The sequence below is a fragment of the Podarcis raffonei genome, chromosome 3 (assembly GCF_027172205.1).
Source record: "Podarcis raffonei isolate rPodRaf1 chromosome 3, rPodRaf1.pri, whole genome shotgun sequence".
NCBI lineage: Eukaryota > Metazoa > Chordata > Lepidosauria > Squamata > Lacertidae > Podarcis > Podarcis raffonei.
Window position 1 is genome coordinate 97298680 of NC_070604.1, and position 25671 is coordinate 97324350.

Below are 25671 nucleotides of genomic sequence, written 5' to 3' on the forward strand. Positions count from 1 at the left end.
GTCATGCCACAAGACATGAGAGAAACTTCAATACGTTTAGAGGCATGCAACCATTGTTTTCCTTAGTGAGTAATCCATTGTGGCTAGGCTTGAAAGCAGATTTATTCCCTGAGAAAGGCAGGAATAAATATAATAAGGGGAGAGAAAGGAAAGGCTGGGATAAATCTGTATATGATTAAAAAGATATATAAGGGTAGATTCCATGGTACATGATCAGATTAAGAAGGGTTGTAGGTTCGAAGAGGCTCAAGACCACTGTGACAGAAGACTGGTGCCAGAACCAAGAACATTCTACCACACATCATATTTCCTGTTACCAGCTCTGATCAGGTGCACCACTTCACCCAAAGCTTGAAGACTAGGTTTCCACCCAATGCCTTAACCTCCAAAAGTTGTGACGTTTTGCTTTGGGGAAAGGCAAAACTCTAGACCGGCCAATTTGTTTACAGGGAAATTCCTTCCTGGCTCTGAATACAGCAACCACAGCAAGGTCAGGAAGCACTGTTGGAAAAATGCCCTTGGGGGTGCCTGCAAGCCCCCGGAACTCGAGTGTCTTCTGGGATGTGCAGCTCTGGAAAAGGCATCTCCCTTCTCTTCCAGTGCGCATCTAGCGACATACATCATAATGATATATGCACACTAAGCCTCTGGCATAGCACAGCAAGAAGCGTGAGACATCATAGAGCTAATCTACTACAGTGGTACCTCAGGTTAAGTACTTAATTCGTTCCGGAGGTCCGTTCTTAACCTGAAACTGTTCTTAACCTGAAGCACCACTTTAGCTAATGGGGCCTCCTGCTGCTGCCGCGCCGCCATAGCACAATTTCTGTTCTCATCCTGAAGCAAAGTTCTTAACCCGAGGTACTATTTCTGGGTTAGCAGAGTCTGTAACCTGAAGTCTATGTAACCTGAAGTGTATGTAACCCGAGGTACCACTGTATATATTTACACACTGTGTACAAACCAAAGCATAATGGCATCCATTCTCTCCAGCTCCGAGAGAACAAACAGAAATAAATAAAAGCGAAAGAACAGTGTAATAGTACCCGCAGCAGAAGAGATAAGACTGTCTTCCAAATTGTTAGAATACAACCTAGGGAATAAAATGAGATTAAAGCAGCAACCTGAAAAGTGAAATATGGTTAAAATAATGTGAAATTCACCTAAAATGTAAATGAATGATTAAAGATGAGGAAGGGTGAAAGGGTTTTCTCTTCAGCCAACAGGGCTGCGGAAAGCAAGCGCAGCCAGCTCTCTCTCTCTTTTAAAATTTATTTTTATTAAAGATTTTCTTAGTTTACAAAACCTGGCACTGACATAGTAGCAGTTAATCCCTGGCTAGCCAGTGAGGCACTGCCCAGCCGGTGGGGGCTCTGATCGGCCCATTTGAAGCTGGGGTCAGGCTGGAGGTCCTGCTTTGAGATTGTGCCAGCCAGGGGAATTCCCAAATGGACGGCAAGCATGCAATAGCTGTCTGCCAGAATGGAGGCAAGGAGCCCCAGCCACATCCCACCTGGAAAAGGTGAGCATCCATTGTAGACTATGTCTTGGTTTTTCCACTTGAAATATTTTCATTTACTAAAGACTTAAGAATTTCTACCATTTTTTCTTAACACCTATATGTTCCATTTTAATAATAATTTTATTATTTATACCCTGCCCAACTGGCTGGGTTGCCCCAGCCATCTTTTGGGATGAATTTCTACCATGGTACCCAGCCACCTTGACAATCTTGCTATTTTCGCCAGTTTATTTCTTTTAGTCTATATTAGTCTCAGGTACACCATGATTCTGGAACACAACTACTTCACATTCACATTTCAAAGTTCCTCCCTCCCTTTCCACAGAACCTTACAACTCAGCTATTGGAAGCTACATGAGCTGCACACATTCTGAATTTATTGCATGGAGCCAGAAACCCAGAGGGTTGTTAGGAGATAAAGAAATGTATGTTTTCAGGAAAAACTGTTAATGCTAGTAGAGGAAGAGCTAAATATGAAAGGAAGTGTGTGCTAATGTAGACAGGGCCTTACAGAAGGCTACAGTTTTCAAGACCTCAGGAAATTTCACATATGAGATATTGTGAAATATATTATAATAGCTATATGTAATATCTAACACATTTTATGAGAGAAAACAACCCTTTGAGCATATTAAGACTGATGTATATATGGGAGTGTTCATTATGTTTTATACATAAAATAGTATGAAACAGATTAATGCATATGCCTTTTTTCTATATTACATTTTCCTCTTTCGTTCAGTAGCTTGGTTTTGCAAGAAGATATATAGAACAAAATGAGATCAATAACTATGCTAACAGTGTTTATAATATTCTAACTCCACCACCACCATCCCACTTAAAAGTGCAAAATACATGGTAGATAATTCTTTTCAGTGTTTCTGAATCCAGTCCTTTATGAAATCCTAGGGGGAAAAACTAAGTGCCATACCTGTTTCCTCCTTGTGTAGAATTACGAGTTTTTGCCGCGCACCAGTTTCTCGTCACTGCTTGCACAATTGTCGGCTGTACAAACAGCTCCCAGGTCACCTTGTTTACAGCCCAGCTGCCACCAGCTCATGTGGATGCACCGGTCCTGACCGTTTTGGATTCTAAAACAATATATGCACAGTTAAGTATAGACTTTCCTCTTTCACCCGTGGTTTCAGTTTGGGACAAACTTGGCTGCTTCTCTTTTGGTCTCCAAGAATGCTCAACTTGCATGTGGCAGCAAGTGACTCCCAGACTGTCCTTGCCTAGTTTGAGGGAAATCCTGGTTGGGGTCTTAGCAGAGTCTATGACTTCGATTCAAACTAAATGTGACTTTAAATGTGAGGTTATCTTTGATGTGTCTAGTTTTTCCCCTACCAGGAAATGGGTTTAATCCTCCCCCACTAAAACAATGAAAGTAACCTCCTCTCTCTCAAAAACTCTTGCTATTAGCACCAGCGCTGAAGCTTCCATTGGTTCCAGTGTAGCCAGTAGTGATCCTTTTCATGCTAAAGGTCACATATTCAATTCTTGCTGCCGCTGGTTACAAAAGATCCAGCTGCCAGGGTTTCACCCCCTGCAATGACATTTGGGAAAGGGGCTACCTTCCCCGTAGGCTACTCAGCAATGGAGGTGATAACTGAGCGCTACCAATCATCTGAGGTGAGGGCATGGCCACCGGGGAATACTAAGGGCCAGTTGAAGGAGCTTGGTAGGTTTAAGTTTCCCCATGCCTGTCTTAGTAGAAGGAGCCAGCAAAAGGCTATGAACACATTTGAGGTCTCAAAACCTTATGAAACCTTATATTTCATACCAGATTAAAATGCAACTCCTTATGGTGAACTTCTTTTCTATAAACTTTAAATAAAACATCTTTGGTTAATTTTTTTCTTTGGTTAATTTTTTTGCTGACTCAGTTCAGTTATTTTTCTACTGCTGGAATTTGACAAAAAGTGTTTGTCACTATTAAATGTGTGTGTGTGTGTGTGTGTGTGCGCGTGCTTGCATGCATGCATACATACATACATACATATACCTATATATGGCTTGCTTTATTCTGTTTTTATTACCGTTTGTTAACTGCTTGGAGTGTATTTGGAGAAACATGCATACATAATAAACAAAAAATGTGGCAGACCTCTGTTAGAAACCTGTTACCAGTTATAGTTGCACAATAGTAAGGCAACTTCCTATGTTCTACATCTGAGTAATAGAGTCCCCCCCAACTTACCTGGGCTTACCTGTGGATTCTCATTCTGCATGGTCATAGTGTAGGCCAGTCTACTGACTCTAGACGTTTCTAGAATTCCTCTCCCCAACCTTTCAGTTAGTGGGTCCAGTGTCGCCCACCTTCTAGTAACTCTGGATAGTTCATGTATAAGGGGTGGCCATTGTCTTAGCATATTCCTTTTCTCTCTCTCTTTTAAAAATCTGTTGAAGTTTTGATTAAGTTTTAGCATAGTTCATACTGTTGTTGACAACCCATTGGCAATTGCATTGGGGCACCTCTTAATACCTGAAGCGTTTCTTTGGATCTGGAGCTTGCTCTTGCTGTTCTGGAAAGTCTTCTCTTGCTGTTGTTTGCAAGATGACCCCCAAATGGTGACCAGGATGAGGATCTCTCTCAGTAAGCAACACTGCCTCACCCTGGTACCATGGAGAATGGGAATTCACAGGTAAGCCAAATTCCCCCCCCCCCCCTTTTAAGATGACACAAATGTTTTATCTGTTTATGCAAGAATCCTAGTGAGTTCAATCACAGATAGGGTTTGTGACAAAAATTAAATTTATTATGATTAAATGCATACAAGTGATTAGTTTAGTGCCTCTGTGAACCTTTGATTATCACTTGCCAACTTAATTTCCATTTTGTCTTTATGCAATCAGTGTATCCTACATATGGCCACAGCCTCAGTGCAAAGATTGCCACAGGGGGAAAAAATGCTTGTGATACCATCAGCATGAAGCTTTTACCTTGAAGATATTGTCACAATCATTTGGGCTCCAAGTACAAATATTACCTTTAAAGAATGTTTCATGTTGCCACATGTGTTACTTCAATATTTTCCCCAGACTGTTTGATGACCAGATTATTTTTCCTCCTTTAAGTAATTACTATAAGGATTTCCCCCCTTTAAACTTTGTATTTCAATAGTTGCGTGAGTTGCTTTCTGAATGCAATTATGTCTTGCTTTTATTTTCAGGTGGAAAGCACCAGAGGATGTAAATGGCAACCTGCAGCGCTATATCCTGTACATTGCCAATAATGAGAAAAATGCCACAGTTTGGAATGTCACCTATAATTCTACAGATCTTTTCCAGCACTATACCATCCGACACCTTTCCCCTGGTACTGAATACTTCATTAAGCTTGCAGTAAGTTGCACACACACACACACACACACACACTCTAATGAGACAGTCAAATAGATAACTTTTATGTGTATTTATATTTATACTTCCTTTTGAGTATTGTGAAGGGTGTCAGAAGCATAATTTTAAATTTTGTATAACTTTAAGCAAGTTTTGCAACAACTTTAATGCCAAAGAAAGGGACCGTTGTTTTTAAAGATGGGATAGGCAAAACCAACCAGTTCCTCACCCAATAGTTTTGAAGACTCCACCAAAGCTCCAGAGGGGATCACAGAAATGAAATAACTTCCACAGTTCACTACAAATTAATGATGGAAATTAAATTCAATTTGCAACAACCTCCTTCCTTGTTTTTTAAAAAAGCATCTCCCCAGTACAAGCCCTGGCCTTTTTAATGATTTGGACTTGGGCGCTTATTGAGTTCACACACTGCCAGTCACTTTGCCACCAAACTAGCTCTCCCTTCCTCTTCTGTATTCCATTTCCTTCTCCTAAACCTACTTCATAGCATGGATGAGACACTGCTACCGGTGGCAAGAAGCTCTCCCGTTTCTCCTCCCTCCCTCTACCAGTGTGCCATGGGACACAAGAGTCCAGTGCTCATTGGAAAAGCATAGTTTCAAGGACTCCTGAGTCAAGACCTCTGGAGAACTTTGTTTTCTAGCGTTCCTTGTACCTCAGGCACAGGTGTTGCAGTATTCTTGTAGGTACTCCAACAGAGGGAGGATGTGTATGTATGTGGAGAACTTGGCAAGTCTGGGAGAAGAAAGGTACAGGGGATTGCCTAGGACTCCACAGAGGGTGGAGGAACACAAGGAGGCTGGTGGGAAGGGTTGCTTAATCCACTGAGCATTGCCATCTTTCTGCACACACTCAGGAAGACTAGATATGTTGTTCATGTGTTCACAAAGTGAGTACGAGCCAAGGGAGTCCACACATCACTATTGCATAAAGGCATTTTGTGTTGTGTGTGTCTTAAATTCTGTAGATGCTCATATTTAACCAAGCCCCAATTTCCACCATATCTTCTTTATTTTTGGTGTGGTGAAATTTTTCTGTAAATCCCCACAAAAGTAAGTTTGAGAAAATACAAGTGGGGGAAGGTGTTTATTGCAAACCGGCAGCATTTTAAAATGTCTTTTAAATGTCATTGCTGTTCTTTTGTGCAGTCATTTCCTTTGGTGCGAGTTTTTTTTCTTTTTTTGATTACAGAACAGTTTAAGTTCCATGGTACAACTGAAAATACCTTGAATATAAACATGAGATTGTCCCTATTTGTTTTAAACACTCTCATCATTTTATAGTAATACCTATATAAGGACATTTGCTTTGATAAATGCCATAGAAAAATATTCTGCTCTTGATTATGAATACATTTACATTTATGTGTAGACACTCTGTATGCATTCATTTTGCTCAACATGCTCTTGAATGCTCTAAATATTACACCACATTATACCACGAAGAAAATAATTTACCTTCAAGTAACTATAAGGATCTGACTCAGAGTCCACCAAAGCAAGGACATTCAGACTAATTAAGGATGACTTGGAATCCATGTTGATAGCATTTGCTTGTCCTTTGGGTATTTCAGCATAGTAAACTATAGAGTATTATGTACATTTCCTGCAGTTTTGTACGCAGTTAAGACACTCATCACACATGGTCCAGCTGAAATCATCCGGATGGGATGAATGTAACTTAAGGATGCAGCTACATCTGTTGTTCAAACCATAAGCATTAAGTGGCCTGTTAAATGGACTTTTAAAAACAGTATGATTGCTTCTTCTAAGTATAATCTACAATGAATAACTTTTTTTTTTAAAAAAGATGATTTTCAGTGAACTCCAGTTTTGTTCTTGGGTATGAAAGTAGTGCTGTGCTTCATTTTTATTTATTCCCCATCCTTTGTCAGAGGAGCTTGAGACAGCATACTGTACATGACCCGGCATTTTCCCCTCACAACAATTCTGGGAGGTTGTTAGGCCGAGAGATAGTGACTGAATGAAGGTTGTTTAGTGAGATTAAAGGTTGAGGGTGATTTGAACCTAGATCTCCTCTGTCCTAGGCTGGTGCTGTAACCACCACAACATACTGGCCTCATTGGCTTTATATATATAAGGAGAGATTAGTAAGCAGACCCTTATATGTACTAATGCTAAGAGTGTGAGGCGGCAGGAGACTGCAGCTATTCAGTGCTGAGGAAGAGGCACACTTCACATGTCCACAGGTGACTTTTCTTCCCTTATTTTAGGACTACATCCAGTTTGCCCCACTGATACCTAACAAATTAAGTTAGAAAGAATTGGCTGACTATAGGTGCAGATACCATAGGAATATCAAATGTGCTTTGCCCTATGGAGTAAATAGTGGTGTGTGATTGCAGCTGATCTTACATCTAGCTTCACCTTTTCAGCAGCAAGGTATGATGAAACTGTTAGTTTTGTGATTTATGTAGCTAGATATTTGCCAAGAACAGGGCTGGAAAAACCTTTTCAGCACAAGGAGTACATTCCTTTGAGGAGAACTTTTTGGGGCTACATGCCTATGGCAAGTAGGGGCTACAGTCAAAAGGGACAGGGCTAGAGTCACCCCACACTCTTTCTTTCTTGCACATTTACATCACCTCTTCATTTGCATAATCTCTCTCCATCCCTCATTCACAAGCACACAAGCACACATGCAACAACCGTCCAGTCTTCTCTCTTGCACTTTCTTCTTTTTTCCTCCTTAGCTGCCTTCCTTCCTCCGACCCCATTCCCTGCAGCAATAAGGTTTTGGAAAGTTCCCATTGCTGCATAGTGACATGGGCAAATGAAGGAGGCTGTGGAGTAGATGGTGCAGACTGCCCACCCCACAAGAAGTGGCCAGTGGGTGTGAGTGGAGAACTTTCCAGTCCCATCAATTTCGTTGTGAGATTCAGTATAGTTGCCGATTCAGTGGAGACTACAATCCTATAACCAGTTTCTGGGGTTTCCAGATTCAGGGGAACTAAATCCTGAGTAGACATGTACAGGAATACATTCTAAAAGGGAATGGAAGCAGATGGCTCCACATGATGAAAGTGATGTGGCGATGTGTGGCATTTGTTTGTTGTCGTTTAGTCATTTAGTTGTGTCCGACTCTTCATGACCCCATGGACCAGAGCACGCCAGGCACTTCTGTCTTCCACTGCCTCCCGCAGTTTGGTCAAACTCATGCTGGTAGCTTCAAGAACACTGTCCAACCATCTCGTCCTCTATTGTCCCCTTCTCCTTGTGCCCTCCATCTTTCCCAACATCAGGGTCTTTTCCAGGGAGTCTTCTCTTCTCATGAGGTGGCCAAAGTATTGGAGCCTCAGCTTCACGATCTGTCCTTCCAGTGAGCACTCAGGGCTGATTTCCTTAAGAATGGAACGGTTTGATCTTCTTGCAGTCCATATTTCATTTATTCACAGTAGAGGACATTGATCCCATTCCCCCCTTTTAAAAAAAACACTTAGTATTTTTCTGTGTGATGGCTTGTTAAGTCTTCATTAATGAATTATGAACTGCTGTGCTTATGTAAACAATCTACACCTTACATATATGCATTGATTTCCATTTAATTGTCACTTTCAGATCAATGTATACCATAATGCCATTTTTGCAGTCCCTGTTGACTGCCCAGAAAATGAGGAAATCCCCTGCATTTCTTTATCAAACTGGGGCTTAGGGTTATATGTGAACCTAGCTCAGTCCCTTAACGATGGTTTATTAACTATAAGTAAAGTTTTCTGGTTAACCAAGGTCTGTGGTTGGTTTATAAACCATAGTTACATTGCACCATAGCTTAGAGTTATGAGTGATCCTGGGCTGTCATCATCCCAAAGCTTCAAATCCACAAGTGGGCTTACAGAAAACTCAGACCTCTCTCAAGGATCAGCTGCTCTTGCTGGTGTTTTTACTGTAACTATTCTGTTATGTTATAAACCAAGATTTAAATGACTGTCTGCCAGGCACCTCGGCTTTATCTGTGTGAACTCTGGGAAAATTAAGGGGAAAGCAGCATCCAGGGCTGTTATATTGGCGTTTTAGATATTGTTAACCTTTTCAACAATGCAACTGGTTTCTTTTATCCATCCTTCATAAAGAGATGGTGACCCATAACACAATCAGATAGGGTGATCCCGCCAGGTCGCAATTTGTGCGTTCTATGGCCCATTAGCCCCTGTCTGGGCTTTTGCACAGAATTTTACCCCTTTATGGGGGGGACCTGATTTTCATCCTGGAACAGGGGGTGGGACACCCCCACCCCTAGCTTTGTCCATCTCTATTTATTATTACACTTCTAGGCCACTCCCATCCATTTTACTTAGAAACAATCTCTCAGGCAAATGTGCAGATCATTGTAACTTATCTAAGTACAATGACGAAATAAAATTGAACTCTTCAATCATATTTCTAAAATGTGACTGAATTTCCATTTCTACTCCTTAATTAGCCACTGGGATTTTTCTTATGAGTGCTTACTTTAAAAATAAGTTTCTTTTTCTGTGTGAAAGTCCTCAGGCATTTATACGGTTTCAGGCCCAGATATTCAAACCTTCCTTTCGTTTGCTACAGTGCTGACTTTCTGTTACTATTTTAAATTTTTCCTAAAAAATAATAACTTTGTTTCCCCAACTAACAAAGATTAAGATATAATTAGAGTGCAGCAGCTTGCATCTTTACCTGTGATACCTATAATAGTTATGTTCATAAGAACTAAGGCACTTACAATTTTTAAATTTCATAACAAATGCTAAAGTTTTGTGTTATGATAAGTAATAAAATTAAGTTTAGAAAGTGGGTGTTGAGAGATATATAAGCATGTATTATATGTTTTAATGTTGATTATATGCCTATCCAGTGCTTTTCCATTGAAAAGCAAGAAAAACTACCTTTCCAAAATGTTTTTTAAAATATTTAAATAGCCTGAAAGTTAGCAGCCTAAATAAATAATGTGAAGAAAAACAATCCCTGCCTTTTTCAGCTCCACTTATTCACGTGGAGAGTCTTTGCCCCTTCACACAGAAGCGGCCTTTCATCTCTAATTCCTGGGCATCCTTGTTGAAAAAGAAGCAGGCATTTGGAAAGAGTGATACACAGCTCACTCTCTGGAGAGGCCTGCTCCTGGGAAAGGATCTTTCCTGCCATTTCATAGGCTTTGTGTAACTTTAACTTAAAATAAATCCCCACAAACAAGTGAAAAGGTATGAAGGCATCATGTTTTGTTTGAGATCTAAAAATATACAATCAATATAAGTCTTTACAAAGCCTCTTGAGTTCTGGCTTTTTTCTGATTGGCATCTGCTGGGGATGTATTTATAGATTTATTGTTGTGACTTATTTTATTTTTTTGTAAAAGGCCTGCAGTGGAGGTGGCTGCACGATAAGTGAAGCTAACTCAGCAACAACAACTGAGAGTACACCAGAAGGTGTTCCTGCTCCTGAAGCCCAGTCTTATTCCTCTGACTCCTTTAATATCTCGTGGATGAAGCCCGAGTATCCGAATGGTAAGTGAACTCTTTTAGCCTCAAGTTAAAAAGATGATTAGTAAAGGTAAATTAATATTCTAAATGGCAGCTTATATGTGGTGCTTAATTTTTAATGATCATTTTAGCGCATAAAATACCTGAGATAGTATCATTGTCTATAGCTAGGAGACAGAAGTTTTCAGCCTTGCTTTGCTGTTTTAGTGGCTCAAAAGTGCTCCCTTTTGATGGTTCACATGTACTGCATTCCTTTGCCTAATGTATTTCCTGAACAACTGAACTGAAGGATCGTGTTTGGCACCTCTTAATAACGTGTTGATTTTTATAGCATTTTACCATAACTTTTGACTTTTGGATGTTTTATTTGTCTTGCATTTTTACTTTCTAAAAATGGAGAGAGTAGTAAAGGGATTAAAGCGATTGACTAGGAGATGGAAGGATAAGTCTGTTTCCAGTCTGTGTCATTTTCAGATGTGTTTGTTCCTAAGTCTGCTGCATCCTGTTTCTGCATCAAGCTGTGATCTTTTAAAAAACATATGAAAATCCACATTATTTTTGAACATATATCCCCACAAAACACAAGTTTTTATATGCATTTCAATCTAAAATACACACTTTTGTATGTATTTCAACCCAAAATGTGAACTTTTATATGAAGTTCAGTAAGTTTTCTGGGCTTTTGGTGAAGAACAGTATTTCAAAATTCAGAGAAGTGTGAAAACTGAAAGGATAACAGCATTGTGATCCAAATGATAGTTTGTGCAAATTTGTTTGTTTAGCTTACAAACGCAGACCAATGTGATGTAGTGTTTGAATTAGAATATGGACACTCAGGTTCAGTCTCTGCTCAGCCATCTTGAAATACCTCATAAGTTTTTAGGATAAAATAAAGTGGGGTACAGTATGCATAGTACTATGTCCAACATGAATGAGAAGGAGGGTTATAATGTAATTTACACGAATGTCCAACTGCTGCAGGGTGATAAAAGCTGACTTGGCCAAAGCTTTCCATTCTAAATAAATAATCACAATTACTGTAGCCAGAATTGTCACCTTTCTTAGTGACTCTGGGCCAATGGCTTTATGAGGAACTGAATTTTAGCAGGTGAAACTTTTTCCTGGTATAGAGGTAAATTGTGGAGAATGCTTCACCTGCTCAATTCTGGTACATGAACAAGGCCCGTAAACATGTGGCAGTCTTATTTGCAGATACTTGCTGCTACTTTAAAAATAACTGATTTTTTTAAAGTACAATTTTTAAAAGTACCAAATGAATATTTGGTCTCCTAGCATTCCCCCTGCATCCTTAACATTTATATAAAAATTACACTAAGAAATCAATTCAAGTTGAGTACAAGACACTATTAACGAGGTCTTTGATAGACTAAGAGTTATAAATAACTATTGTAATCTGTCAGTTAATTTAAGTTTGCAGCTAATCTGCCTTCAACATAGCACTGTTGATTATTTCAGAATAATTTGTAAGCAATTAGGAATTTTAACAAGAAGCTTGCTCACAGATATGCACAGCACTGAGTGTGGACGATGGGATATGTCACTATTATTATTTGTTCTGTGAATCATTGCCTAGGACTATTTCCATAGCCATTAAACCATTTATTGTTGTTTTAAACATGGTACACCAGGAATGCCTCTTAGGTTGCTTCCAGATGACCTGTTTATTAAGCATTCGTCCTGATTTGTTTGCACAAAGCTTGCATGGAGGTTATATAAATGCCCGCTCTTTATTGAGCATTTATTCTGATTTGTTTGTGTAGAGGTTACATGGAAGCAAGAAGCAAACAACAGAAAGCAATGGAGAGAACTTGAAGAGACATATATGCAAAGATGGCTGTAAGATGCTGTAAAGAAAGATATGACTTCCTATGAATTTATCATTATCCCACACTTTCTAGTGCATTTCATCATCATTTTGCTTAGTGCAAAAAGTGGGTTTGTTGTGCCAGGAGGCTTTAATCCACATTAATTGCACAAACTTACATTTGCATGTATGTGATCAAATCCCTGCTACAGAATAGTTTGGAGAAATTAAGTCAGGAATGTGTCACTTGTGAACATTTTATTGCAGGACAGAATGATAAGAGATACATATTTTATACAATATGTATTTTCCATTCACATCACAAGTGCAGAAAATGCAGAATCTGATGTGAGCAACTGTTGTTTGTTTGTTCTTTAAATCACCAACTACAAAACTCAAATGGTGGCCAGTCCTCCTTCAATGTCGAGTATACTAAATTTTCAAATTGGTATCAGAATCAGGTTTAATATTTTCAAGTGCTTTGTTAAGATTAGTATAATTATCTTCAGTATTTATGCTGAATAGTAGTGATAACAGGAATACACAATTGTTAAGTCTACAACAAGTTGGATCTCATTCTTGGAAACAAGGCAGAGTTACAATTTCAGTTCTAGTTGTTTTGTGTGATGTATCTTTACATCTTTACAATAACTTTAAAGATGTAGTAAATTGTCCATTATGAAAGATTCTAGGTCTTATATTGAAACCTAGTCAAGATTATAGGTGATTTTGTAGTGACAGCAGAACATGGTCTTCCCTACTCTTCCAGTCCCAATGTGTCCACATAAATTGATGACTGCAATACCCTTTAGCTACTCATACACAGAGGTATCAAACAGCTAAATTTATGAACTATCAAATGTACTCTTTTACCTGTTAGGTCTTTATGTCCAGTAGATGACTACCAATGCACCTAGGTACAAATGCATTTTGAACGGCCAGCACCCAAAGAGCAATATAGGCCCTGAGGAGTTTCACAGTTCCAACAGTCTTCTGCAGCCATGAAATCCATACAATGGCCAGATGACCCTCTGGAGTTGCACTTAATATCCACATGAGAGGCTGCAGCCAGGACAGTTTGCATCTCCCAAAGTGCAGTTCAAAGTGTTTTCTATTTGTGTTACCATGGCCAATACAGTCATACCTTGGGTTTGAATGTGATCCGTGTAGGAGGCACATTTGCAACCCGCAGTGCTGCATCTGCTCACGCTCGTGACACAATTTTGTGCTTCTGTGCATGCGCAAAGCGCGATTTAGTGCTTCTGCGTATGCGCTAGCACCAAAACCTGGAAGTAACCCATTCCGGTACTTCCGGGTCTGGCGCGGTCCGTAACCCGAAAACATGCAACCCGCAACGTTCGCAACCCGAGGTATGACTGTGTATACAGTTTCACGGTAGTATTTGGCAGGCTAAACTTTGCAGATATTTGACCTGAAATATTTACAGTTTGGTACCACCATGCCCCACCCCAGTCTGGTGCATGCTTCCCCCATCACCTCCAGTACATGTATTTGGGCCAGGAGAATGATACATCCACTGTCTCCTCCTGCCTGAAACAGGTTTCAGGTCATATGAATGGTCAGTTGGGTGATAACAGCTCATGGATATATGTTTGTGTGATTCTAGACACCAATGAGCCACATGTGTATGTGCGTGTCATGGGGAGGAGTTGCCCAACAAATCTATGTCTTCATTATTTCCATGAGCAAAATATGGAATAGATTATCAGGGCACCTATAAGAACATATCAAGTCACAGTAGCTCCAAAAAGCTGAAATTCATTGCTTATTGAGATTTGCAACTAAAACATGCCGCTGCAAAGGATGGAAGTACTATATAAGAAGCTGTGCATTTGTGAAGGAAACACTGTCCTGAGTTGAACAGGCAAAAAGAATAAAATGTTTATAATTGAAGTTGACATTTAAACTAACTGTAAAAAGCAGCTTATTTCCAAGTACAGAAGACAAAACCTATGATAAGTTCTACAGCCCATTAATTACATTCACAGTTCCATTATAGGCAGTCCTGTGGTGCATTTTACAACTTCCATACAGAGCACTAACAATGTTCCCCTTGGATGTGCAGAACATTGGGTTGATTTAGATATCAGGGTAAAGGCAACAGAGGGTTAGGGGGTCAGGAGACCAATTATTTGCTAACTACCATGTAATTTCAGTGATAATGGCAATGGTATGGATTCTCTTTCTAATGTTAACTATAATGTGGATGTGATATCCCTGGGATCGTTTGAAGAATTTTTACATACAGATAAAAAAATAATAGAGAAGCAGAAAGCTCTCAGTTCCATTTGGAAACTACAATTTGAATGACAGTATCACTAGGCAGATAGTGGGAAATATTGTACTCTTACATCTCTATGGACCAAATTATCTAATGCCTGGCATTCTCTATATGGAAGTTGGTCCCCACCCAAATGAAAATGCCATTAAGATTTCATCTGGAGCAGAAACCCTTGGGATTGTGAATGTCTCTGCTGCCTGGGTTTCCTGATACAGAGGCAAGGGAAAACTGCACCCTGGACTTTAAGAAGGCCAACTTCAAAAAGCTTAAAGAGCTACTGGGTGAGATCCCATGGTCAGAAATACTCAAAGAGAAGTGAGTCCAAGATGGTTGGGAGTTTCTTAAAGGTGAAATATTGAAGGCCCAAATGCAGACAATTCCAACAAGAAAGAAAAGTGGGAGGCATCTAAAGAAACCAGTGTGGCTGCATAAGGTGCTTACAGATGAGCTGAGATTTAATAAGGGCATGTATAAGAAAGGGAAGAAAGGGGAAATCACAGAGGAGTATACATGAGTAGCCAACCATTGCAGGGTGAATGTCAGGCAGGCCAAAGCTCAGAATGAGCTCAGGCTCACAAGGAAGGTTAAAAATAATAATAAAAGGTTTCTTTGGCTATGTTAAAAGCAAGAGGAAGAAGAAGCAAGTTGTAGGTCTTCTGCATGGAAAAGACAGAGAAATGCTATTGCGTGACAGAGAGAAGGCAAAACTGCTCAACACCTAATTTGCCTCTGTTTTCACCCAAAAGGAAAGCAGTGCTCAGCCTGGTGATAACAGAATCGACATAATTGTAAAGTTAAGTAATGTAAGTTCCGAACTACACCCACACAATGTCACTGAAAGTCTCCTGTTCGACTCCAAAAGCAGCAGAATATCAGCAAGCACACCCTCCCCATGGTATATTTGGGGGGAAGCAGGGCTAAGAATGGCTCTAGCTTTACTTCATCTGTGTCTAAAGAGTAGACCCAGATTACTTTTGGCCTGCCCACATCTTTACCTAATGTCATATACAGTGGTGCCTCGCAAGACGAAATTAATTCGTTCTGCGAGTTTTTTCATCTTGTGAATTTTTCGTCTTGCAAAGCACGGTTTCGGAAAAGTTTTGGAAAAGCTTCAAAAATCACCAAAGTCTTCAAAAACCTCAAAAAAGGCAACCACACCGCGTGCTATGAGTTGCTCCTCGAAGTCAAGTCGCAACTGTATTAACGGTTTTAAGAAAAAGGAAACAAACTTGCAAGACGTTTTCGTCTTGTGAAGCAAGCCCATAGGGAAATTCGTCTTGCGAAGCAACTCAAAAAACCAAAATCCCTTTCGTCTTGCGAGTTTTTCGTCTTGCGAGGCATTCGTCTTGCGAGGTACCACTGTATAACATTACATTTAGGGCAGCTAAGTGTGGCTTGGTCAAAACGGAAAACACAGCAAGAGAGCATTGCAAAATGGTATTACAAAACAGGCCCCTCCCAGCTGTCAAACTTGGGCGGCAGGGGATGGGAAAGATAAGGAACTGACTCACCGGGTTGAATCCACTTCCCCATCTCTGTCTTAACTCCATCATTAGAGAAAACTTCCTCTTAGTTGGAGCACGTAAACCATGTTTATGCTGTATGGCAACGAAAGAAAACTCCCCTCTGCTTACCAGGTGCAATACAAATTACACTATTTTTTGCTTTACAAGATGCACTTTTTCCCTCCTAAAAAGTAAGGGGAAATGTGTGTGCATCTTATGGAGCAAATGCAGGCTGCGCAGCTATCCCATAAGCCAGAACAGCAAGAGGGATAGCAACACAAAGCCTTTTCAGGGCAGCGGGAAGAACGCTCCCCCTGCCCTGAAGAGGCTTTGCATGGCTGTTTGATCCCTCTTGCTGTTCTGGCTTCTGGGATTCAGAATATTTTTTTTCTTGTTTTCCTCCTCCAAAAACTACGTGCGTCTTATGGTCTGGTGCATCTTATAGAGCGAAAAATACGGTAGTTAATTGAACCCATAGCACCCTTCCCTTCCAGGTCTGCAATTCCAAAGTAATGTCTCAATAGCAATTTATTTAAACATTTGTATTTGTCTTATTTTTAAGAACAATAGCAACAATTAACATTGCAGAGGAGGGGGCCAAGGTCAAGAGACGGACAGAGGAATTGTCTTTTGACTTGTACTACATCAGTATGTTTAAAATATGGATCACTAGTTTTTCTAGGTCTGAAGGTGTTAGGATTCTAAATGGTCGCTATATATCTTCAGTGTCCTTGTTTTAATCCACACATGCATTTGCATGCAGAGTGGGGCCGTGAAACGGAATTGCCTCAACTTTCCCAGCTCGATTGCTTTGACTTACACTTCAGAAACAGGTCTATTAAGAAGCAAGTCTATTAAGGTCTACTTTCTTTGGAGCAGTTTAATTTTACTTTTTAACGAGATGGGCACAGTACAGCTTCATTGGACTTCTCGTGTTTTACACAGAGATTTGTTTTGTTGGCACATGTATGTTGCTGCCTCTATTTTGTAAGCGTGGAGATGAGAGAATGTACTGCCTTGAAGTTCTATTAAAAGACTTTTGCTTCCCTTCCTCTTACCTGTTATGATCTTTTAAATCAAGCCTTTTAAGTTTCTCTTCGTTTTTGTTTATTTAAATAGGATTTATCACTAGCTATGCATTGTACATGGATGGCATTCTTGTACAGAATTCTTCCCAGCTCAGTTATTTTACTTCTGGACTTTCTCCTTGGAGTCTACATTCCTTCAGAGTTCAGGCATGTACTGCAAAAGGCTGTGCGCTAGGTCCACTGGTGAGTACCTCAATTTACATTCTGAGAATGTAATAAATGTCAGATGGCAGTGAATATCAGACTAAATGGTGATGATTCACACTGGTCAGTACTAACCCATCTGGCAAAATGTGACATTTTATAAAAAATGCCATTAAAAGCTGCAAAGGATTGGAATAGGTCACCACTAGGCACTGTTCCAAAATATCATATAGATACAGTAAAGACTGAGACAGGGAGTGTGGAAAGGGGGGTGGAAAGTAGGGTGAAACGCATATTATTAAAATTAAGGGAAGTTAATATGTTTAAGAGGTGCAAATGTGGTTTAATCTGACTTATAAGGATGCAATTAAAAGAAGAATTGCTATTCTAGTAATGAATAAAAAAATTCTATCCTCTGCCTCAACATAAAAGTTTGAAGATAATATAAAGTTTGTAGAAGACCAAACCACATTAAACACCACATTATCAACATCAATGCCTAATATGGTATGTTGTTCCGAAAAAGGTATGGATGTAGGATTAAAGGGTATGCATTTCTGAATGTGATGCAGCAGCAAGTAACATACTGAGAATTTTAGAAATGTAGAACTCTTAGTACTGAAATAATAAGTTGCAGGTTTAAATGACATCTACTTTATTCTCTAATATTGACAGCTCTTTGGTTCTGTAACCACTTCGTGCTCCCCTAATAAGTATTTTTAATTATATAAATCTAAAAATAAAAGCACCAGAAGTTATTTAATAATATCAGTGTTTTCTAGCATGAGAAATAATCACATTCTTTGGTGATCTTGCTTCTGACTCTGATAAGAACATTCCAGAATGACATGGTGTTGTGTCAAAAACAACATAGCTTCTGTCTTTATGAGGTTTAATCTTGTTAAAATTGAACTTGCACTTTGCAGTAAAATCTGGGAAGAAAGACTCCCCTCCCCACCCAAGCTTTTATTCAAGAATAAAACCCCACTGAAATACATACTCTAGCATTTCTGGCAAAGTTTTTCTTAACAGGCTCTCACTTTGTAATATTAGCTTCACCGTACGAAGATTACTTTTTTAAAAAAAAGGACACCAGGACTGAATTTTTTATTTTGATTTTTGATCACATTTCCCTTTTTCTTCCCAAGATTCATTGCTTTAAAACGCTAGTAACATCATCCATCTGTAGAACAGGATTGTAGACTTTATTACCATTAAACATTTTATAGCTTGGACGGGGTTGATGGATATTTACTCTTAAAAGCATGAGTGGCTTTTTGCCAATTTTTCTACTCTATTTTTTTAAAAAAAAATATCCTGGAAATTTAGGGAACAGTGCACCAAACACTCATGCAGCTGCTGCTGTTCAAACTCCATTCATTTCTGTAGGATTTGTGTGGGGCTCCCACACAACCTCTATTCAAATGCACAAAGGTTGCGCAGCAACAGCAGCGCTGCTTGAACCTTTCCCTTAAACTTTTGTTTTGTTTTGTTTAAGGCATCCCGGTTCCAGTGAGTTGGCGTTAATACTGAATCACTTCTCTCTAATTTAACGCACAGATAGTAATACTAAGCATTTCAGATGGTAGCATTGCACTTGCTGCTCACAGTATATTTTACTTGTACAGAATTGCAATAGTCTCAAAATATTCCGCCGTGTTCTGAAAGAAACTAGTAAGCAACTGCACTTCATTAAAGCAGAAACTCGGCCCTGACTTTCAGTGCAATTCAAAGTAGGGGTTTAGAGTCGACCTAATACTTATCTGTATCGCCTGCTCGGAATGCAAACTATTTTCCTGAGCCAGTGATCCATCTCCAATCACAATAATTGAAATGCAATGTCTTTATTTGGAGAGCAACTCACCTAAATGCTGCCAGGAAGTTAAAGCAACACATCTTCATTTGATTTTCTGAAAGATTTTTCCCACCATTACCATTTATATCCAACACTTGGTTTAGAAAAATATATTTAGCTCATTGAGAACTTTAAATAGAAGCAGGGACATCTCCCTGTGGTAAACTGATATTATCCTTCCAGCTATTTTTGTTGCTGATCTTTTATTTAATGTGCCCTAATCGATTGAAGAGATGCTTTGCAATGCAAGCACCTCAAAGAAGCAGATTTTAATGAGTTTTTTATGTATTGCTGTTGCATAATACGTTGGCTTAATGGTTTTTCAGAGAAGCTGTGTATGATTTCAAATTTAATGAAAATCTGGGAAATGGATAAATCAGAAATAATTAACTTACCCTTAATATATAAAATAGTTATCCATTTGGAATCTCTACTGATTTCACTGTGCTGTTTATGGAAGTACATAGCTGTTTAGAACTTTGATTCATCTGGGAATCATAAAAACGCATCTGATAAACAAGGTACATATCTCAAAACTACAAGTATGTACTTAAAGAAAATGATAGATAAATTAATATATACTATACAATTGCCATATGATTTTGAAAAATCTTTATTTTGTCATATATTCTCTTATTTGGAAAAATATTAAGCGCAATTTAAATTTTCTTACTTGATTGTTAGTTCTGCTTATTTTCTAAATTTTATTTAATTGAAAAATTATCAGTATATAAGGCATTGAATGAAAGCTAGACAAGTTTTTTGTCCACTCAATTTTTATGTTTAATGTCTTGCCTGCATAGTAAACAGTATGCAATTTAAGATACAGTACTGAAAAAGCATAACTATAGGTACAGTGCATCAGGTGCAGAATGGCATATAGGCATTTAATCCAAATTGTCTAAAAGTACACAGGGTAAATTGTGACTTTACTGAAAATTACGAGGACTGCAGTGCCTTATATTATGTGAGGCACAAAATATGAATATGATGAAGCAGGTGCACAATAGAAAAGAATGAGGGAAACTTGAGCTCGCTTTATATTACTAAGCACACTCCGACTCTGAGAAGCTTTTTGTTCTAATGGTAAAATAATAAAACAATAATTATGGAGACACAGATAATTGAAAATTAATGTCACACATCTATCACATATGGCAGCCTTTGCTACATTTTGAAAGGTAGCACTAATGAAATAGGTATACAGCAAAGTTTCAGTTCAATTCCACAGGAGTGTATGGCTTCAGAATGACGTGTGGAGTCGTGTTTCATACGAATGTTCAGCATCTTTGAGCAGTTTAGCAATATTCAATCCCACCACCCTGTCCTGCAGTATAGGCATATATAAACTTCTGCTGTTTTAATGCAATCATTAACCTGTGTTCTAGGATCAGGGTTTGCCAACAATTTGGGGTTGGTGAGTGCATTTGGAATTTTATGAATTTTGCATTAGGAATTTTGTAATTTTTTGTGGGGTAACAAAAAAGGTCTGATACATCTAAAAGAAAAGAGAGAGAGAGAGAACTATGAAATGAAATGATACAGGCATGAACCTTCCTCAGCCGCCCGACCCAACCAATAGGAAACAGGCACACCTGCAGCAGCCACCACTTATAGATGGAAGCTCTTTGCCCCATGCCTCTGTTTAGAGCAGAATAAAGAGTGGTGTCCAGTCCTGGCTTCCAATGAAATATGGGAATGTTTAAGAGGCTTTGTGGATAGACCAATGGATAGACCAAGCCAGTGCAAACCAAAACTGAGCAGGAAGAACATACCGTCTCTCATGCATTGTTCGTGTTTAAGGCGATATTTATGGAGACCTTTCATTGGCACCATAGGAGATACTGACAATCACAGGCAGGCAGCACATTGGTGATCCCTATTGTAGATACATGAAAGCTGAAAATAGCCATTGCAGGATATAGGGTCATAGGTAGAGCAGGCTTCGTCAACCTCAGCTCTCCAGATATTTTTGGCCTACAACTCCCATGATCCCTAGCTAGCAGGACCAGTGGTCAGGGATGATGGGACTTGTAGTCCCAAAACATCTGGAGGGCCGAGATTGACGAAGCCTGAGGTAGAGGATCAGATGCTGCCAGGAGCAGGGGGGGGCTAGAGGGGAGGGGTGGCATGTACCTGGCCTTTTGTCAACCACATCGCTGAATTTAGTGGGAGGGCAATGGAGGCCAAAGGGGTGGGGGCAAGGTCAGCATGATGGAGGTGCAGCAGGAGGAGTGCAAGATTGGCACCATCACTGTGCTCACACCTTCCTGACCTTCCTGCCACTTCATCCCTCTCCATCCCAGTCAATGCAGCAGTGAAGCTGTTGAGAGGCCAGAAGCACACGACTGTCCCTCCCTGGAGGCTGCTGCTGCTGGACAAGACTGTAAGAATGGAACTGGAATGTGGTCTCGGGGCCTGAAGCAAAAATATAGACAGGTAGAAATAAAAATTGAGAACAGGAAGAAAAACAAGGAGGACTTGAACTAGGAACAGAAGACATTAGGCAGAAGTTATGTGGGAATGGTAAAGGTTCATGTGGCAGGGAAAGAAAGTGGATAGTTCCCAAACCACATACTCAGGAAGCAAACCATCCAGCAAGTGTGATCACAAGAAACATGAAGCAACTATTTCTGTTGTGTTTTCCTTTTGAAGGAGAAGAGGATGGCCACAGGTTTGGCAACTTTTTACCTGTGGCTACAAGAAAGCATGGCAGGGAGATGAGCTCCTTTGGGGTACAGACAAAGAGCTCTCCAAAGGTGCAAAGATCGATGGATATAGAACAAAAAGGGCACACAGTGTCTTGGAAACTGCTTGCTAAAATGGTGTTACAATATCTGCTCTCAGTTGTTTGGCAGGTGGGTTTGATAGTATTGACAGAAGACATTCATTCACAGCAGCAAAAAGGCAACAGTCACATCACAGGGCACCTGTCTCTTCCCCACTCCATCACCACAAGCCTTAAGACCTTTTTATAGATTCTAGGAGCACTGGGGCTACAGGACAAGTTTTAGGTTGAACAGCTTATGTTTTACATATAGGCAATCTTGGATTTCATCCCAGGGCACAAGCCAATCACTAGGGAAAGGGGGAGGCCCCCTCCCATAGGCACATCTGAGCCAATAATGAAAGACACTGCATGAACCAATAGTCTTGCTAGCACTGGCAGTGGTTGACATGGATTGCCTAGTCTCTGCCAATGGAGAGCTCATAGGCAAGAAAGGGTAGGAAGTTCCAGTTCATATGATTTCCATGTCAATAAGGCACAAATGCATGGAAGTCTGTTGTAATCAATCAAATCTGTGATAATTCCTATAGACGGGCACTTACAAACACTCTCAGCAATGTAGAAATTATAATTAGGAATGCTTACAAATCTTCCGCTACTGAAGTTCTGTGTAATCTTCCTTCCTTCCTTCCTTCCTTCCTTCCTTCCTTCCTTCCTTCCTTTCTTTCTTTCTTTCTTTCTTTCTTTCTTTCTTTAAACAAATGTCTATTGGAGCAGAACAGATAATACCTGAACCTAGGTTTTTTTTTTGCAGAGTTCTATTTCTGGAAAGTGTGATTTATGTGAAAATTGTTCGGTTTGGTTTTGTATTTTTAAATGTTTTATTTATTATTTAAGGCTACTTTTGTTACCTTGTAGTTACCTATTTTTCATGTTGTGGGCCACCCTGAGCACAATTTAAACTGCAGAAAGGCAGCATACTAATAAAATTATGTACGTTTGTATGTATGTATGTATGTATGTATGTATGTATGTAATGGGATAATAACAGAGAAGAACTACCTATACTTCCTTATAATAATCTTCAGATGAAGGACAGTATAGATAAAATAAAATTTAAAAATATAATGCATGATAAATGCATATCTTGCTTTCTATCTGTAAACCTAAAAATATTTATATTAAAAAATATTTATATATTCATTAAAATACCTGAGCAGTTTAAAACAATTTTATATATAAAACTGTACAATAAAAACCATATAAAAATTTAAAAATCAGAACTAATTACTAAAACAAGATATTCAGGGACTTAAGAATGATGGGTACTCATTTCACAGAATCCAAGGGGAAGGGCTGTAGCTGTATGGTAGAGCATCTGCATAGCGTGCAAAGGTCTAGGTTCAATCACTAGCATCTCTAGGTAGGACTAGGAATATCCCCTGTTTGGGACTCTGGACAGCCACTACCAGTCAGTGTAGACATTACTGAGCTAGACAGACATACAGGTCTGACGTTGTATAAGGCAACTTCCTGTGTTTCAGTGATGACAGTTGTTGTTACACATGCTCTCTGTGCTGACCCATGGCACTGGAAACAGGAATGGAGGCAATCTGGAAATCTTTCATTGTCATGTACCAGGTGAACAAAATGATCCTTCTTCTCATGCTTCCCTTTTTTCTGTAACAAACATTATTAAATTTGCAGGTAGAGGCTCGTACCAGTGAAGATGCACCTGAAGGAACAATTGAATTATTTGTCTTTAATGATGGACCCAGAGCAGTTCAAGTGAAGTGGCTTCCTCCTCGTGAGCCAAATGGGCAGATAAGCTACATTGTTCTTTTCACTGGCTTCTTCTATACTGATGAAGGTATTTTCATTTTGGCACTTCAGTGGAAATGTTCTAGTGTTGTTTTGCTATACATTTGGTGTCTCGGGTTGATGGTTGTTTTGCAAAATAATTTTCTTACGAAGACATTTGAAAGTGCTGCTACTGAAGTGAAATCTGGATCACCAATGCAGCCCTAGCTGTTTTAAAGACAGAATAAAAATGTTGGTCCATCATGATAGAGGGCCACTTATAGATCTTTTCTGTAATTTGTAGTTTGGCCTTCAGCAAAGATACTTAAATTTTTGCGGAAGTGAGCTGTACTAGCATCATAGGCACCGGATCGTAGGGTCTGAAGCACTACCCCCTATGTTTTATTTGAGGGGGCCAAGCCCCATCTCTGTTCAGAGGGTGTTTGGCTCCACCCCCTGGCTCTTCTCAACATACATGCGATGTCAGGAGGTTGTATTGGGTCCCCTCAATCATCTTGAGAAGCTCGCGCCTCTGACTAACACTATTCATGCCCCATCAAATCAAACGCACACCTCAGTGTTCAAAACCTTGAAAGCAAAAAAGTATTTGCTGGCGAATGTAAATGCACCACCAAATCTAATGCACACCCTAATTTTCACCAAAAAAGGTGTGCATTACATTCAAGTAAATATGGTAATCTAATCAATGGCAGAAGAAGACTCATATGAGCCAACAGTGATGGGAATCACCTTTCTTGGGAAAATATCTTAACACTCGTAGCTAATTTCTGGTCAATATACAGATTTTATTTCCTGATTTTCTAGTTGCACCAGATACACACAGGGAAGTGGGGAAAATTAGAATCAGTTCATATTTAAAGGCAGATATACTGAATTCTTAGTTTCTTAAACAAGATGTGAAGTGAAACCACCATTCTTTGAAATTCACGCTTCTTCAGATTTTGCAGTGCAGTTCTTCAGCCAAGTAACATGCACAAAAATGCATAAAGTTTTCCTTAAAATTGCATATATTAGTGAAAATAACATACAAAAATGCATTCTGCCATGGAAAGCTGATTTGCAAATATGCGTACAATAAGCAAAATTGCCTACAACAATGTGTATATTCGGAGAATTTCATAGTAAAATGCTGGTGAAAGTTCATGTGGACTTTAAAAACACACAAACTGTTGTGGATGTGTGATGAACTGGATTCAGTATTGGAAAAACAAGAAACTGAAATTGACATATTCACCCATACCTAGCTGTGCTCAACAAGCCACAGAATATCAGAACTATTGTCTCAGTCACCCTGTCCAGTGGAAGAAGTCCCAACTGTCCTATTGTTGGTCATATTTCTTGCCAGTTTTGCTTCAGTCTTCACTCTCATCCTCTTTTGACCCTCCCCAGTTTCCTTACCTGGAACTTTCCTTATCAAAGGTATATGCTCATTCCTACTGCTGCAAAGTCTATTGCCTGGACCAAATACCTAGTAATTTCTATCTAGTCCAGTGAATGCCCAATACTTGATATTTCTGCATAAGAAAAGATGTGTTTAGGATGGCTCTTACTCTTTCCTGGATTAGTACATCGAGGTAAGATGCTATAACTGAAAGTTATCCCACAAAGTGCTGTTGCAGACAAATGCACAAGCACAAACATTTTGGACCAAGTGCTTCAGTCATACTAATTTGGCTGAAACCTAAGACTGGGTGGTGAATCTCCTTTGAAGGATTCACCTTCACCCTGTAACACATGAAAACACTTTGCTAAAGTCACATAGGTTGCCAGAAACTCATCCTTTTCAAGTCATTGTGAATTCTAACGTCTGCCAAACCACTTTGAGTCATAATTTGGAAAACAGTTTCTCTTCTGGCAGATTGCTTCATTAAGGAGCTTATCTTGGTTTGCCTTCCTTGGTTTGCCTTCCTTGTGTTTAAGACAGGGCTCAGTGGTTGACCTTTTACAGCTATCTTGCACATATGTAAATTACTACACAAGCGGCTGCAAAGTGTAAGAGCCCATCCCATTTTAAACTGCTTCATTCAAAATGTACTTCCAATGGTATT

General features: G+C 39.4%; 1 protein-coding gene across 5 annotated transcripts in view; it reads left to right on the plus strand.

Moving 5' to 3' along the window:
* USH2A (usherin) overlaps window positions 1-25671 on the plus strand; it is a 427327-nt gene that overhangs the window by 203619 nt on the left and 198037 nt on the right. For all 5 annotated transcript variants that reach the window (XR_008329695.1, XM_053383154.1, XM_053383155.1 and 2 more), the window contains exons 33-37: window positions 2473-2632; window positions 4696-4867; window positions 10232-10379; window positions 17107-17258; window positions 23510-23672. Coding sequence is in view for 4 of the 5 variants with exons in the window: in XM_053383154.1 (XP_053239129.1) it covers window positions 2473-2632; window positions 4696-4867; window positions 10232-10379; window positions 17107-17258; window positions 23510-23672 (795 nt within the window). In the remaining variant the exon portion in view is untranslated. The remainder of the gene's footprint in view (window positions 1-2472; window positions 2633-4695; window positions 4868-10231; window positions 10380-17106; window positions 17259-23509; window positions 23673-25671) is intronic.